Source organism: Muscardinus avellanarius, assembly GCF_963383645.1.
Source record: "Muscardinus avellanarius genome assembly, chromosome: 19".
Lineage (NCBI taxonomy): Eukaryota > Metazoa > Chordata > Mammalia > Rodentia > Gliridae > Muscardinus > Muscardinus avellanarius.
Window position 1 is genome coordinate 31,626,481 of NC_137805.1, and position 14,301 is coordinate 31,640,781.

At 43.9% G+C, this 14,301-nt stretch overlaps 1 protein-coding gene across 4 annotated transcripts in view; it reads right to left on the bottom strand.

Moving 5' to 3' along the window:
• Positions 1-14,301, bottom strand: part of ARFGEF2 (ARF guanine nucleotide exchange factor 2) — a gene marked incomplete at both ends in the record, with an annotated part of 109,788 nt that overhangs the window by 67,338 nt on the left and 28,149 nt on the right. For 3 of the 4 annotated variants that reach the window (XM_080716333.1, XM_080716332.1, XM_080716331.1), the window contains 3 exons: positions 1,723-1,957; positions 2,769-2,948; positions 11,793-11,939. In XM_080716333.1, coding sequence (XP_080572459.1) covers positions 1,723-1,957; positions 2,769-2,948; positions 11,793-11,939 — 562 coding nt within the window. Of the gene's footprint in view, positions 1-1,674; positions 1,958-2,768; positions 2,949-11,792; positions 11,940-14,301 lie in introns of all 4 variants that reach the window. The other variant, XM_080716330.1, reaches the window with a different exon arrangement.

Sequence of the window (14,301 nt, forward strand, 5' to 3'; positions counted from 1 at the left end):
TCCATCTGTGCAAATCACACGGGGAGGCAAATAATCCTAGGCAGGCTGTGGGAGGGTCCTGGTTAATTATCCAGGGAAAGGCATGTACTGCTGGTTTAGGGAGTGAGTGTCCCACTAGGGCTGACTAGGGATGCCCGCACCTCGGGACCCTGCGGGAGTGCTGCCTGCATCTGTCTCTGTCACACAGGCATTAGAGTCTGGGCCATGGGGGAGGAAGGGCAGGCATGGATTCCCTGAACAGGACAGGATGGAGAACTACCAAAGGGATTTGAGCAGGGGAGGCCCATGATCTAAATCATGCTTTTAAGAGATCACTTTGGCTGCTGTACAGAAAATGGGCCGGGAGGAAGCACTTTCACGCAGCTCAGAGAGAATTGCTTCCCTTTCTGCACAGCTATGCTTACTATAGTGTGTTTAAATATTAATGGTTATCGATTGGCCACAGCTTGATAAGGGTTATAGTAAAAACCCGGCCTTGCCCTGGGACTTATGAAGGCAAAGACTGTGACAGATGTAGAGGCCGAGCATCGAGTTTCTGAGTGCCTGCCGCCAGACGGACAGATGCAAGAGCGAGCAGAAGGCACTGTGCTCGCCCCAGACATGTGATCCTTGGTGGCAACTTTCTCTTGCCCTTTCCTTGAGTAAACAGACACAGAACAACACTCCAGCAACAACACATGTTCTGCCCAGTGCATCCCGGACACTCTGGTGAAGTACAAGGAATAAACACAGCTCAGGTGTGCACACCCCAGTAGGGAAGGCGCCACCAACAGAGTGGAGGAGGACCGCGGCCAATTACAGACAGGCCACATATTGTGTGCACAACAACCAGCTTGAGTCAAAATTATCTGACACTTGGAAAAAGTCAATTCCTAAAAGAACTAAGACTTTTGGATCCAGTCCATACACGTGGACCAAGAGGAAACACAATCAGAAGTAATCTCAGAGCCGGGAGTGATGGCGCACGCTCGTAACCCAGCATTTGGAGGGCTGAGACAGAAGACTGCAGTTCGCAAGCAGCCTCAATTACTTAGCCCTCTGCAACTCAGTGAGACCCTGTTTCATAAAAATAAAGAATAAAAAATAGGGCACGGGGTGTAGCTAGGGAGGTAGAATGCCCCTGGGTTCCACCCCAGTACTGAAAAAAAAACACCTTTCTCTAAACAACCAAGACCCAAAATGTCACGATTAACACTTCATTTACTTTAACACTATAACCAGGTATGGGATATTCTTCTGTCTAGCAAACAAAAACAAGTGACAGTCTTGATGACCAGAAGAAGAAAACAATGCCACGGTCTCCCTGAGCCACCCACCTATCCCCCACCCAGAGCTCTGGCTCCTCCCTGGAGCTCACACAGTGGCTCCAGACTGCAGGCACTGAGCAAGGCACGAGCTCCAGTGCAGAGGATGAACAAGCCTTGCCCTCCTCTGGACAGACAGGACAGGTGCTGCATGACAGCCACCCGAAGACCTCCCAGTGGAGGTCAGCGCCCAAGAGCCTGCCCTGGGGCTGACATGAAGCAGTGGCAGCGACATAGGCTCCAGGAGTACCAGGGGAGACCGTGGCCGCCTCACCAGCTGCACTCCGCACAAGCAGAGGAGCACAGGGGAAGGCCCAGAAAGGACTGCTGTCTGGAGGCACCTTCTCCTGTTTCCGATGCCTCTGCACACATCCCAGCCTCCACAAGGGGCCCGCAAGCCGGTAGAAGCTCAGCCTACCTGAGAGTGAAGAGCCTCTTTCTCTGGGCGCGTCCCCATTCTCTGAGCTCGCCTTCCCGGCACTGCTCCTGGCATGCTCACCATTGGGGAGATCTGTCTTTTCAGGAGTTGTTGGTTTGCTCTGTGCCTGGCTCTGCTTCAAACGACTGAACTTTGGGGATCCTGCTGCAGCTTGGATCACAGGGGACTGGGGTTTTGACTGGACTGGTTTTTCTAATTCTCTGGCCTCTTGCAACTGAAAGGCAACAGAAAGAGGATTCGATCCAGTCTCAGCATTTTGGCAAGAAATGAATTATACCAGCCTACTGCTTTAAATTTTCCAACCAGAAGAATACATTTGTAATCCCAGCATTTGGGAGGCTGAGACAGGAGAATTGTGGTTGGTGGACAGCCTCGGCTACTTAGTGAGGCTATTTGCTACTCAGTGAGACCCTGTTTCAAAATAAAGAATAAAATAGGGCTGGGGGTGTAGCTTAGAGGTAGAATGCCCCTGGGTTCCATCTTCAATACCACAATAAGTAAATAAATAAAGAAAGAAACAGGAAAAAAATTCAAAGCAAACTTCCAATGTGACAAACTCAAGTCAAATTCTGAATACAAACTTCAAAACCAGCCGGGCATGGTAGCACATGAGACAGGAGGATCACAGATTCGTGACCAGCTTCAGCTACTTAGTGAGGCCCTCTGCAACTTAGTGAGAGCCTATCTCAAAATAAAGAATAAAAAAAAAGTAGGGCCGGAGGTATAGCTCAGAGGTGGAATGAGCCTGGATTCAATCTCCAGTATTGGAAAAAAAAACAACAGCTTCAAAACCCACACTAGGTTCTCTCTCTGGCTTCAAAATGAGAATGGGTGTGTCTGAGGCTTTGTGGGAGCAGGCCCCCTCTGAGGCCGTGAGCCTCTGCAGGCCCCGAGGCTTTGTGGGAGCAGCCCGCTCTGAGGCCATGAGCCTCTGCAGGCCCTGAGGCTTTGTGGGAGCAGCCCGCTCTGAGGCCGTGAGCCTCTGTAGGCCGGAGCATGCTCCCTTTGAGGCTGCTGTCACTCACCACTTGGTTTTCCATGCGGGTGAAGATGACGTTCAGCATCTGGGTGAGCGTGGCCTTGGCAGTGGTCTGATTGATGAGATTTTTGCTGGCCAAGTAGATATTGTAACATGTCCTCACTGTCTGCAGGACGGTGCCCTCGTGAATTTCAATGTGTGGGGAAGTCACTGCAGTCAGAAGAGCCTAAAACCCACATCAAAAACGTCGGTCACCTTTATGAACACCCACCTCCCTCTTGTTCCCCTGGCCAAACTCTTCTGGAAGAGTTGGCTTTGTTTTGGGTTTTTATCCTAAGATGGCACTACAAACTAAATTGGATAATTAGTACCAAGAGCCAACTTCCTACTGACTTGAAGAGTTTAAAAGCAACTATTCAGCTGGGCGTGGTGGCGCACGCTTATAATCCCAGCACTTGGGAGGCTGAGACAAGAGGATCACACAGGTTCGAAGCCAGCCTCAGCTACGTAGTGATGCGCTCAGCAACTTAGTGAGGCCCTATTTCCAAAAAAGTATAAAATAGGTCTGGGAGTATAGCCCGGAGGTAGAAAAGCCTCTGGGTTCCACCCCCAGTAAACAAACAAACAAACAAGGTAACTGTTTACTCCCCTAAATCTAAATTATGTGGAGTAGTTTTTCTTTCTTTTTTTTTATAGACCTTTTTTTTTATTGGTGCATTATATTCATACATCATATTGGGGTAAAGAACTTGTGTGTACATACACGTACACATCATTGATTTAACCCCTACCCAATCCCCATCCCATTCCCTCCCCGTCCCTCCTTCCCTTGCTTGGCTTAGTGGTTGACTTCGATATGGTTAAGTACATTGTGAGCTTTAGAGATTTTCCTCTTCCCCCCTCCTTTCTCCTCCTTTAGGTTGCCTTGTTTTCTCCTCTATAGTATTTCCTTTTTCATCTAGAGTTCCTCCTATGACCCATTTCTCCCTAACTCTCACATATTAGGGAAAGCATCTGATTTCTTATTTTTTGTGACTGACTACTCTCACTTAGCATAATGTCCTCCAGTTCCATCCATTTCCCTGAAAATGATGTAATTGAGTTTTTTTTTATGGCTGAGTAAAATTCCATTGTGTACATATCCCACAGTTTTGTAATCCACTCATCTGTTGATGGACATCTTGTTTGGTTCCATAGTTTGGCTATGGTGAATTGTGCAGCTATGAACACAGATACACATGCATTAGTTTGGTAGTTTGGTTTCCTATCTTTTGGGTAGATACTCAGAAGTGGTATTATTGCTGGATCAAATGGTAGATTTGTTCCCATTCTTCTGAGGATTCTCCATACTGTTTTCCAAAGTGGTTGTACTAATTTGCAGTCCTACCAAAAATGTCTTAGAGTTCCCACTTCTCCACATCCTCGCCAGCATCTGTTGTTTGTTTTGAATGATTGCCATTCTAGTTGGAGTTAGGTGAAATCTCAGGGTAGTTTTGATTTGCATCTCTCTGATTGCCAGTGATGTTGAGCATTTTTTCATGCATTTATTGGCCATTTGAATTTCTTCTTTTGTGAAGTATCTATTTAGTTCATTTGCCCATTTTGTTATTGGATGCTTTGTTTTCTTAGTGTTGAGTTTCTTGAGTTCTCTGTATATTCTAGATATTAGTCCTCTACTGGAGGTGTAGGTGGCAAAAACTTCTCCCATTGTGTTGGCTCTCGATTGAGGTTCTTGACAGTTTCCTTTGCTGAACAAAAGCTCTTCATTTTCATGCAATCCCACATATTGATTAGCCTTTAAATTTGTTGTGCCTTTGGGATCTTGTTGAGAAAGTGTTTATCTGTGCCTATGTATTGCAGTGTTGGACCTATGCCCTCTTCAAGGAGCTTCAAGGTCTCTGGTTTGATTTCCAAGTCTTTGATCCATCTTGAATTGACTTTTGTACAGGGTGAGAAAGTGGGATTAATTTCCAATTTTCTGCATATGGTTAATAAGTTTTGCCAACACCATTTGTTGAAGAGGCTATCTTTTTTCCAGTGTATGTTTTTGGGCCGTTTGTAAAAAATCAATTGGCTGAGTGTGTGGACTTGTTTCTGGGTCTTCTATTCTGCTCTATTGGTCTATGTATCTGTTTTTGTGCCAGTACCAAGCTGTTTTTATTACAATGGCTTTGTAGTATAGTTTAAAGTCAGGTACTGTGATTCCTCCTGCATGGTTTTTGTTGCTGAGAACTACCTTGGCTATTCTGGGCCTTTTGTTATTCCAGATAAATTTAAGGACTGATTTTTCTATGTCAGTGAGAAATGATCTTGGTAGTTTAATGGGCATTGCATTAAATCTGTAGATCACTTTTGGGAGGATGGCCATTTTAATGATATTTATTCTGCCAATCCATGAACATGGAAGATCCTTCCATCTTCTAAGATCTTCTTCGATTTCTTTTTTACAGTGTTTTATAATTTTTTTTTGTCGAGCTCTTTTCCTAAGTATATATTTTTTTGTGGGAAATCCTGAGTGGAAGTGTTTTCTGAATTTCTTTTTCAGTGGATTTATGGTTGGTGTACGGAAAGCTTCTGATTTTTTAAGATTGATTTTGTATCCAGATACTTTGCTGAATTTGTTGATCAGTTCTATCAGCCTTTTGGTTGAGTTAGGTTTTCTAAATATAGTATCATGTCATCTGAAAATAGTGAAAGTTTGAGTTCTTCTTGTCCTATTTTTACTCCTTTGATTTCCTTTTCTTGCCTTCTTGCTCTGGCTAGAGTCTCTAGTACTATATTGAAGAGAAGTGGTGATAATGGACATCCTTGTCTCATTCCTGGTTTTTTTTTTTTTTTTTTTGGTGGTACTGGGGTTCCTGGAAGCCCTTCTACCTCCGGGCTACACTCCCAGACCTATTTTTGCATTTTTATTTGGAAACAGGGTCTCCTAAGCCAGCGCGCGGGGCTAGCTTCGAACCTGCGCGATCCTCCTGTCTCTGCCTCCCAAGCGCGGGGATTACAAGCGTGCGCCACCACGCCCGGCTCATTCCTGTTTTTAGGGGGAATTCTTGAAGTTTTTCCCCATTTAATATGATGTTGCCAGTGGGCTTATTGTAGATTGCCTTAATGTTGAGATATGTTCCTTCTACTCCAATTCTCTGCAGTGTTTTTATCATAAATGGATGTTGAATTTTATCAAATGCTTTTTCAGCATCTATTGAAATGGTCATGTGATTTTTGTCTTTGATTCTGTTTATATGGTGAATTACATGGATTGATTTTCGTATGTTGAACCAGCCTTGCATCCCTGGGATGAACCCTACCTGGTCATGGTGTATGATTTTCATTATGTGGTTTTGAATACGTGTTGCTAGTATTTTGTTTAACAGTTTTGCATCCAAGTTCATCAGAGATAAAGGCCTGTAGTTTTCCTTCCTTGAACTGATTTATTAGGTTTGGGTATTAGTGTGATGTTGGCTTCATAGAATATATTTGGGAGAGTCCCGGTTTTTTCTATTTCACAAAATAGTTTGAGGAGTATTGGGGTTAGCTCTTCTATAAAGGTTTTATAGAATTCACTTGGGAAACCATCTGGTCCTGGGCTTTTCTTTGATGGTAAGCTCTTTATTGCTGTTTCAGTCTCTTTGATTGTTATTGGATGGTTTAAGTGTTCTATATCTTCTTGACTCAGTTTAAGAAGGTTGTATTTATCTAGGAAGTTGTTAATTTCCTCCAGATTTTCCATTTTGTTGGAGTATAGTTTTTCAAAGTAGTTTCTGATAATCCTCAGGATTTCTACACTGTCAGTAGTAATGTCTCCTTTTTCATCTCTTATCTTCATAATTTGGGTTGATTCTCTTTTTTTTAGTTAGGTTGGCTAGTGGTTTATCAATCTTGTTAATTTTTTGAAGAAAGCAGCTTTTGGTTTTGTTGACTGCTTTTTGCGAGTCTGGGGATGGAACCCAGGGGCATTTGACCTCCAAGCTACATCCCCTGCCCTATATATTTTTTTTAATTCTTTCTTTATTTAAAAAATTAAAAAAAATTTTTTTTTGGTGGTACTGGGGTTCCTGGAAGCCCTTCTACCTCCGGGCTACACTCCCAGACCTATTTTATATTTTTGAAACAGGGTCTCTTACGCCTGCTCGGCTGGCTTCGAACCTGTGCGATCCTGTCTCCGCCTCCCAAGCGCGGGGATTACAAGCGTGTGCCACCATGCCCGGCTTTATTCTTTATTTTGAAACAGGGTCTCACCACGGTGCAAAGGGCCTCACTAAGTAGCTGAGGCTGTCTGCGAACCACGGTCCTCCAGTCTCAGCCTCCCAAATGCTGGGATTACAAGCATGCGCCACCACGCCTGGCATGGTTTTGTTGATTTTCTGTATTTTTTAAATTCTCTATTTTGTTAATTTCTGCTCTAATTTTAATAATTTCCTGTCTTCTGCTGGCTATGGGGTTCAATTATTCCTGCTTTTCAAGGGCTTTGAGGTGTGTCGTTAGGTTATTTATTTGAAGATTTTCCGTTTTTATGTGAGCACTCAGTGCTATAAATTTTCTTTTTAATACTGTCTTCAAAGTGTCCCAGAGGTTTTGATACATTGTATCTTCATTTTCGTTTGTTTCTAGAAATTTCTTGAGTTCACCTCTTACATCTTCTATGACCCATTCTTCATTCAGAAGTGTGGTGTTCAGTCTCCACATGTTTATGTTGTTTCTCTGGGTCTTCTTATAGTTGATTTCTAGTTTCATTCCATTATGGTCTGAAATGACACAGGGAACTATGTAACATTTTTAAAATTTGCTAGTGCTCAGTTTGTGTCCCAGGATATGATCTATTTTGGAGAAGGTTCCGTGAGCAGCTGAGAAAAATGTAAACTCCGCTGTAGCTGGGTGAAATATTCTGTATGTGTCCAACAGGTCCATTTGGTTAATGGTGTTCTTTAGTTCTGAGGCATCTTTACTGACCCTTTGTCTGGAAGATCGGTCTAGTGTTGTGAGAGGTGTGTTGAAGTCTCCCAGTATTATTGTATTGGGATTTATGTGTGACTTCATGTCACAAAGAGTTTGATTTATGAAAGTAGCTGCCCCTATGTTTGGGGCATAGATGTTGATTATTGTTATTTCCTCTTGCTGGATTATTCCTTTTACCAGTAAAATATGACCTTCTTTGTCTCTCCCAATAAGTTTGGTTTTGAAGTCTAACTTGTCTGCTATCATAGTTGCTACTCCTGCTTGTCTTCGAGTTCCATTAGCATGGATTACCTTGCTCCAGCCATTTACCTTGAGTTTGTTCCTATCTTTACTTGTAAGGTGTGTTTCTTGTAACCAACAGATGGATGGATTCTGGTTTTTAATCAATTTTGCCACTTTATGTTTTTTTATTGGGGAGTTGAGGCCGTTTACATTCACTGTGATTATAGAGAGATAATTTTTAATTCCTAACATGTTAAGATTTTATTTCTGTTTGAGATATTGTTTATTCTTCTTGCTTAGTTGTCTGCTGGATGGGAAATCTTGTTTCTTTGGTTCTGGCATGTATTACCTATTTCTTCTTTGCAGTTAATCTTGAGTATTTTCTCTAGCATTGGTTTTGAAGACATAAATTCCTTCAGTTTCTGTTTCTCATGGAAGCTTCTTATTTCCCCATCTAATTTGATAGATAGTTTTGCTGGGTAGGAAATTTTTGGCTGGAAGTTGTTTTCTTTCAGAGTTTGGAATATGTTACTCCATGCCCTTCTGGCTCTCATGACTTGGTTTGGGAAGTCTGGAGTGATTCTAATCGGTTTGCCTCTGAATGTCACTTGGCCTTTTGTTTTTGTTGCCTTTAAGATTCTCTCCTTGGCTTCCACATTAGTCATTTGACAATTATGTGGCGTGGGGATCCTCTTCTCTGATCCTGTCTAAAGGGAGTTCTATAAGTTTCCTGGACCTGTGTATCGACCTCTTGCTCTATGTTTGGAAAATTTTCTGCTATTACTTCCTTGAAGAGATTATTGATCCCTTTGGTTTCACCTTCTTTTCCCTCCTCTATTCCAATTATTCTTAGATTAGCTCTCTTAAAATGGGCCCATATTTCTTCAATGTCAAATTCTTGATGTCAGATTTTTTTTTTCCAACTATGTGTTCATTTTTGGAGTGATCATCTTCTAGGAGCGAGATTATATTCTCCATGTGGTCTAATCGGTTGTTTATACTTTGAATTGAGGCCTTTACTTCAATGATTGCATCCTTTACCTCTTTTAGACTCTCTCTGAATTCTTTTCGAAGGTCCTCTATTATTTCTACAGTTATTTTCCTGATTTGATCTTTTAGAGATCTTGAATTTCTGTGTTATCAGGTTCTGATGTTGTGGGGTTGTGGGCATTCATTGCTCCATTTTTAATCCTCTTTCCCATAATTTCGGAAGTTTGTGGCCTCTCTGGGTTCTTCCCTGGGTCACTACATCTTCACTTAAGGTGCTCTGGATCTCGAGTCTGTGGTATCTCAGTCACCACTAACTCCTTTACTGGGTTGTACTGCAAAGTCTCAGACCCAGGGAGTCAATTGAGGCTGCTTGAGACCATGGGAGGTGCCTGGCTAGGTGTTCTCCCATGGGGAACTGCGACTATGGTGTGATATCTCTGCCACTGCCACTCCCCCACTGGGTTGGACTACAAAAATCTCTGACCCAGGGAGACTATCAAAGCTGCACAAGTCCCTGGGGGTGCAGAACTGGGATTTCTCCTCTAGGGGCCGAAATTTGACTCATGGTTGTTTAGTGCGCTGATGGGTAGCTGTTGCGGACTCGGTGAACTTGCTGTTGCTGCCGCTGGCAATATGGCGCCACTGCCACGCCCTCGGCTGTGAGGCCGGTGTATTTCTTCTTTGGTTTTGAGCTCTGCTCCGAGTCTCTTCAGGGTGTGCTGAGCCCAGACCCTGGGAGCTTTAGACACTCCTTGCGCCAAAAAAACCTGCTGAATTACACCCAGTTGTTCCGCAGCTGCTCACCTCAGCTTGCTGTCCACTCCTACTCTCTGGAGCCTGGTGGGTTGTTGAGTGCGCTGATCTGGAGCCGTCCGGTGATTCACCGCTGCCGCCAGCAGTATGGCACTGCTGTTACGTCCTCGGCCGTGAGGCCAACGTATCTCCTCTCTGGTTTTCAGCTCAGTTCTGAGTCCCCCTCCTCTCTGGAGCCTGGTGCAACGAGGGAAGATGGCACTGGCACGGCTCCGCGCCGTCGCTCTGGCCGTGGCACTGCGGGCTGGTTTCTTTCTGGTGTCTGGTAGTTCTTCCAGCCCTTTTTCTCTGCCCCTTGTATTGACAGTTTTTATTTCTCTGCTGATGGTGTTTTCTGGCTATGAAAGGCACCGATTTTGTGGTAATGGAGATCAATTGTTAGCGGGACTCATAAACGCTGCTTTTCTGTCACCATCTTCCCGGAACTACTTACTGTAGGCTTTCTAATGGCTTTTATTTTTAAAAGCCAAACTTCTGAATATAAATACTGATTAAAAAAAAAAAACCTAGAATGAAGATTATAGACATTTTTCTCAAGAGGAAAAATCCTTCCACCTGGTCAGAGCCCAGGTTACACCATGGGGCCAGTTCCCCAACTTGATCTAAAAATATTCACATCTTGATGGCAGGTGATCTCCCAGCTTCTTGGTGGGTTTCAAGAGGGCATCTTTAAGAAAGATGCAGCTGAACCGAGAGGCTGAAACAGGAGGACCACATAGGTTCGAAGCCAGTCTCAGCTACTTAGTGAGGTTCTCAGCAACTTAGTGAGACCCTGTTTCCAAATAAAATAAAAAACAGGTCTGGGAGTGTAGCCTAGAGGTAGAAAGCTCCTGGGTTCCATCTCTAGTACCAACACACACACACACACACACACACACACACACACACACACACACACACAAAGAAAAAGAAAAGAAAAAAGAAAAGAAAAAAGAAAGATGTGACTGAGCACAGCATGATGGCAGATGCCACTAATCCCAGTCGTTGGGAGGCTGAGAAAGGAGGCCCATGGGTTCAAAGACAGCCTCCAGCAATGTAGTTAGACTTTAAGCAACCTAGCAAGACCCTGTTTCAAAACAAAAAAAAAAGGGGGAGGCTGGGAATGAAGCTGCAAGGTAGAATGCCCTTGGTTCAATTCCCAGTACAAAAAAAAAAAACCAAAAAAAAAAAACAAAAAAAAAGCAAGTGTGGGGACACAGAGCCACTTGTCAAAAGGTGAATTACTCAGAGCCTACGATCTCAAAGGCTCACTGCATCCATTCTGTTCTTGTCTGGCAAGCAGATGGTACCACCCCATGCCAAGCCACTCCTGGCCTCAGACATGGAAGGGAAACAATGGGATGGAATAGAAGAAGGTTTTGAAGAATTGCTGAGAAATGGCAGCCTGGGAGTCCAGAATCTCCCAGGGAGAGAGGGAAAGGAGGGTTCTAAGCCCATAGTAGTACTTACAGTATTATTAGCAAAATATTCACTGCGGATTTTTTTTTTTTGGTACTGGGAATTGGGCATGCTACCTCTGAACTACATCTCCAGACCTATTTTACATTTTATTTTTGAAACAGGGTCTCGCTAGGTTGCTGAGACTTTCAGGAAGTTGCTGGGGCTGTCCTCAAACCTCGGAAGCTCCTGTCTCAGACACCCAACCTGAATGTTTTCTTTGAAAACACACGCTTTTAATTCCAGCATTTGGGAGGCTGAGACAGGAAAATCACGGTTTATGGACAGCCTTAGCTACTGAGGTCCTTTGTAACTTAGTGAGACCCTGTTTCAAAATAAAGAATAAAATATAGGGACTGGGGGTGTAGCTCTGAGGTAGAATGCCCTTGGGTTCCATCTCCAGTACTGCAAAAAAAAAAAAAAAAAAAAAAAAAAAAGAAAAGAAAAGAAAGAAAGCACACACCTGGCTCTACTCTTCTTGTCTCAGTCCATGCTAATACATGCTCACGCTTAAAAAAAGATCTAAGCAATGCCTAAATCTTTCTGTTCCAGCTCAGTACCACCTGAGACACCTAACACATGGCAAATTCGGTGCCCAAATTCCCAAAGGGGACTAGCTTTCTAATTAAAATCCAGACCAGATAAACAGAAATACCTTAATTATTTGTAACTGGACCCCTTCATCCGTCTGAGGGCCCTGAAAACAGTTGCAAATGGTTTCAACAATCCTGTCAATCAGCCGCTTCCCTGGGGCTCCACTGTCAGGGGCGTTGCCAGTGATGTGTCCATACGCGATGAGTTTCTAGACACACAAAGAACAGAGGTCAGAAGTTTCTGCCTGGCCAAGACTGAGGTCAACCACAGGAGCAAAGGCAGGCAGCGAGCATGGCCCTTCACTTCTGGCTCCTGCAGAGGCCTCTGCCCAGGCCCCAGACCCACGCCGACACTCGGCCTTTGTCCTACTCCTGACAGCAAAATATGCCGGCGACAGTGACCCCGTCTTCAGTGCCAAGAGTACCGCGCAGGGCACTCCCAGCACATACTCGTGTGTGCGAAAACCTCAAACTTACCTAAGACAGGAAGCAGGTTATGGTTAACTAGAGCTCAGGTGAGAGTGTGGCCATAGGCACATGAGACGTAACAGCTACGAGTCAGGTTAAAAATAAGGTCTAAAAGTCATACTGGTGATGACTGTGCAAAGGAGTGAATTGTACCTATGAAAATTTACTCAATAAAGCTCTTAAGCATAATATATATACCTACCTTCCTTTCTCTCTCTCTCTCTCTCTCTCTCTTTCTGGTGGTACTGGGGGTGGAACCTAGGGGCTTTTGTACCTCTGGGCTATCCTCCCAGACCTATTTTAAATTTTATTTGGAAACTCATTAGGGTCTCACTAAGTAGCTGAGGCTGGCTTCGAACCTATGCAATCCTCCTGTCTCAGCCTCCAAAGCACTGGGATTACAAGCGTGTGCCACTATGCCCGGTTTATGTCTTTTCTTTAAATGGTGAGATACCAGCCATGCGCAGCCATGTGCACCTGTAATCCCAGTACTGGGGAGGCTGAAGACAGGAGGATCACATATTTGAGGCAAATCTCAGCAACTTAGCAAGACCCTCTGAACTTAGTAAGACATTATCTCAAAAAAAAAAAAAAAAAAAAATAGGACTGGAGGTATAGTTGGGAAGTGGAATGGCCCCTGAGCTCAATCTCCAGTACCAAAAACTGAAATAAATGGTAAGATACCTAAGAAAGTAAGCATACCATATTTTGCTTGAGGGGAGGAGAATTAAACGGCTGTAGCAGGGATGAGACTAAGATACTTCATAGAACAACCTTTCGTCCTTTTACTCTCCTGGCGTGTTGAATCTTGGCATGTTTCTTCCTTCCTTCTTTCCTTTTCATTTTTTGGTATTGGGAATTGAACTCAGAAAAGATACTACCGCCAGGTTACACTGCCAGCTTCTTTTTTTTTTTGCGGGTCTGGGGATGGAACCCAGGAGCATTTGACCTCCGAGCTATACCCCCTGGCCTATTTTTTATTATTTATTTTTGAAACAGGATCTCACTAAGTTGCGGAGGGCCTCACTAAATAGCTGAGGCTGTCCCAAACCGCGAACCTCTGGTCTCAGCCTCCCGAATGCTGGGATTACAAGCCTGCGCCACCAACGCCTGGCTCTTGTTTGTTTGTTTTGAGATAGGGTTTCACTAGATTGCTCAGAGTCTTGCTAATTTGCTGAGGTGGTCCTTGAACCTGTGATCCTTGTGTCTCAGCCTCCCAAGTAATGGGATTACAGGTCACCATGCCCGGTTCATGTCAGTATATTTTCTATTCCAAAAATTCAAGTAAAAACAGTAGCTACATTCCACATGTATGTTATCAAACCATGTATGTTACTCACAGCTGGAGAGATGGGCTGCTTGATGGTGCCCCCTCTGTTCAGAGCCTTCTGGAACCAGACACAGGAATGTAGCTACTTAGTGAGGCTCTCTGCAACTTAGTGAGACCCTGTTCCAAAATAAAAAATAAGCCAGGCATGGTGGCACATGCCTATAATCCCAGTACTTGGAAGGCTGAGGCAGGATTGCAGGTTTGTGGCCAACCTTAGCAAGTTGGCAAGGCCCTGTTTGAATTTTTTTTTTTTTTTAAAGCGGAGAGGTAGAATGCTCCTTGGTTCAATCCCCAATACTACCCCCTCACCCACATAAATAAATAAATAAATAAATAAACAAATAAATAAATAAAGCTAGAAGCCGGGCGTGGTGGCGCATGCTTGTAATCCCAGCATTCGGGAGGCTGAAACCTGAGGATCGCGGTTCACAGACAGGCCCTCTGCAACTCAGTGAGACCCGGTTTCAAAATAAAGAATAAAAATTAGGGCAGGAGGTGTAGCTCGGAGGTTGAATGCACCTGGGTTCCACCCCCAGACCCACAAAAAAAAAAAAAAAAAAAAAAAAAAAAAAAAAAAAGCTGGAGTGGTGGTGCACACTTGTAATCCCAATACTTGGAAGGCTGTGACAGGAGATCACAGTTTGTAGGCAGCCTCAGCTATTTAGTGAGGCCCTCCACAACTAATTAAGACCTTGTTTCAAAATAAAGAATAAAAAATAGAGCTGAGGGTGTAGCTAAGAGATAGAATGCCTCTGGGTTCAATCCCTAGTACT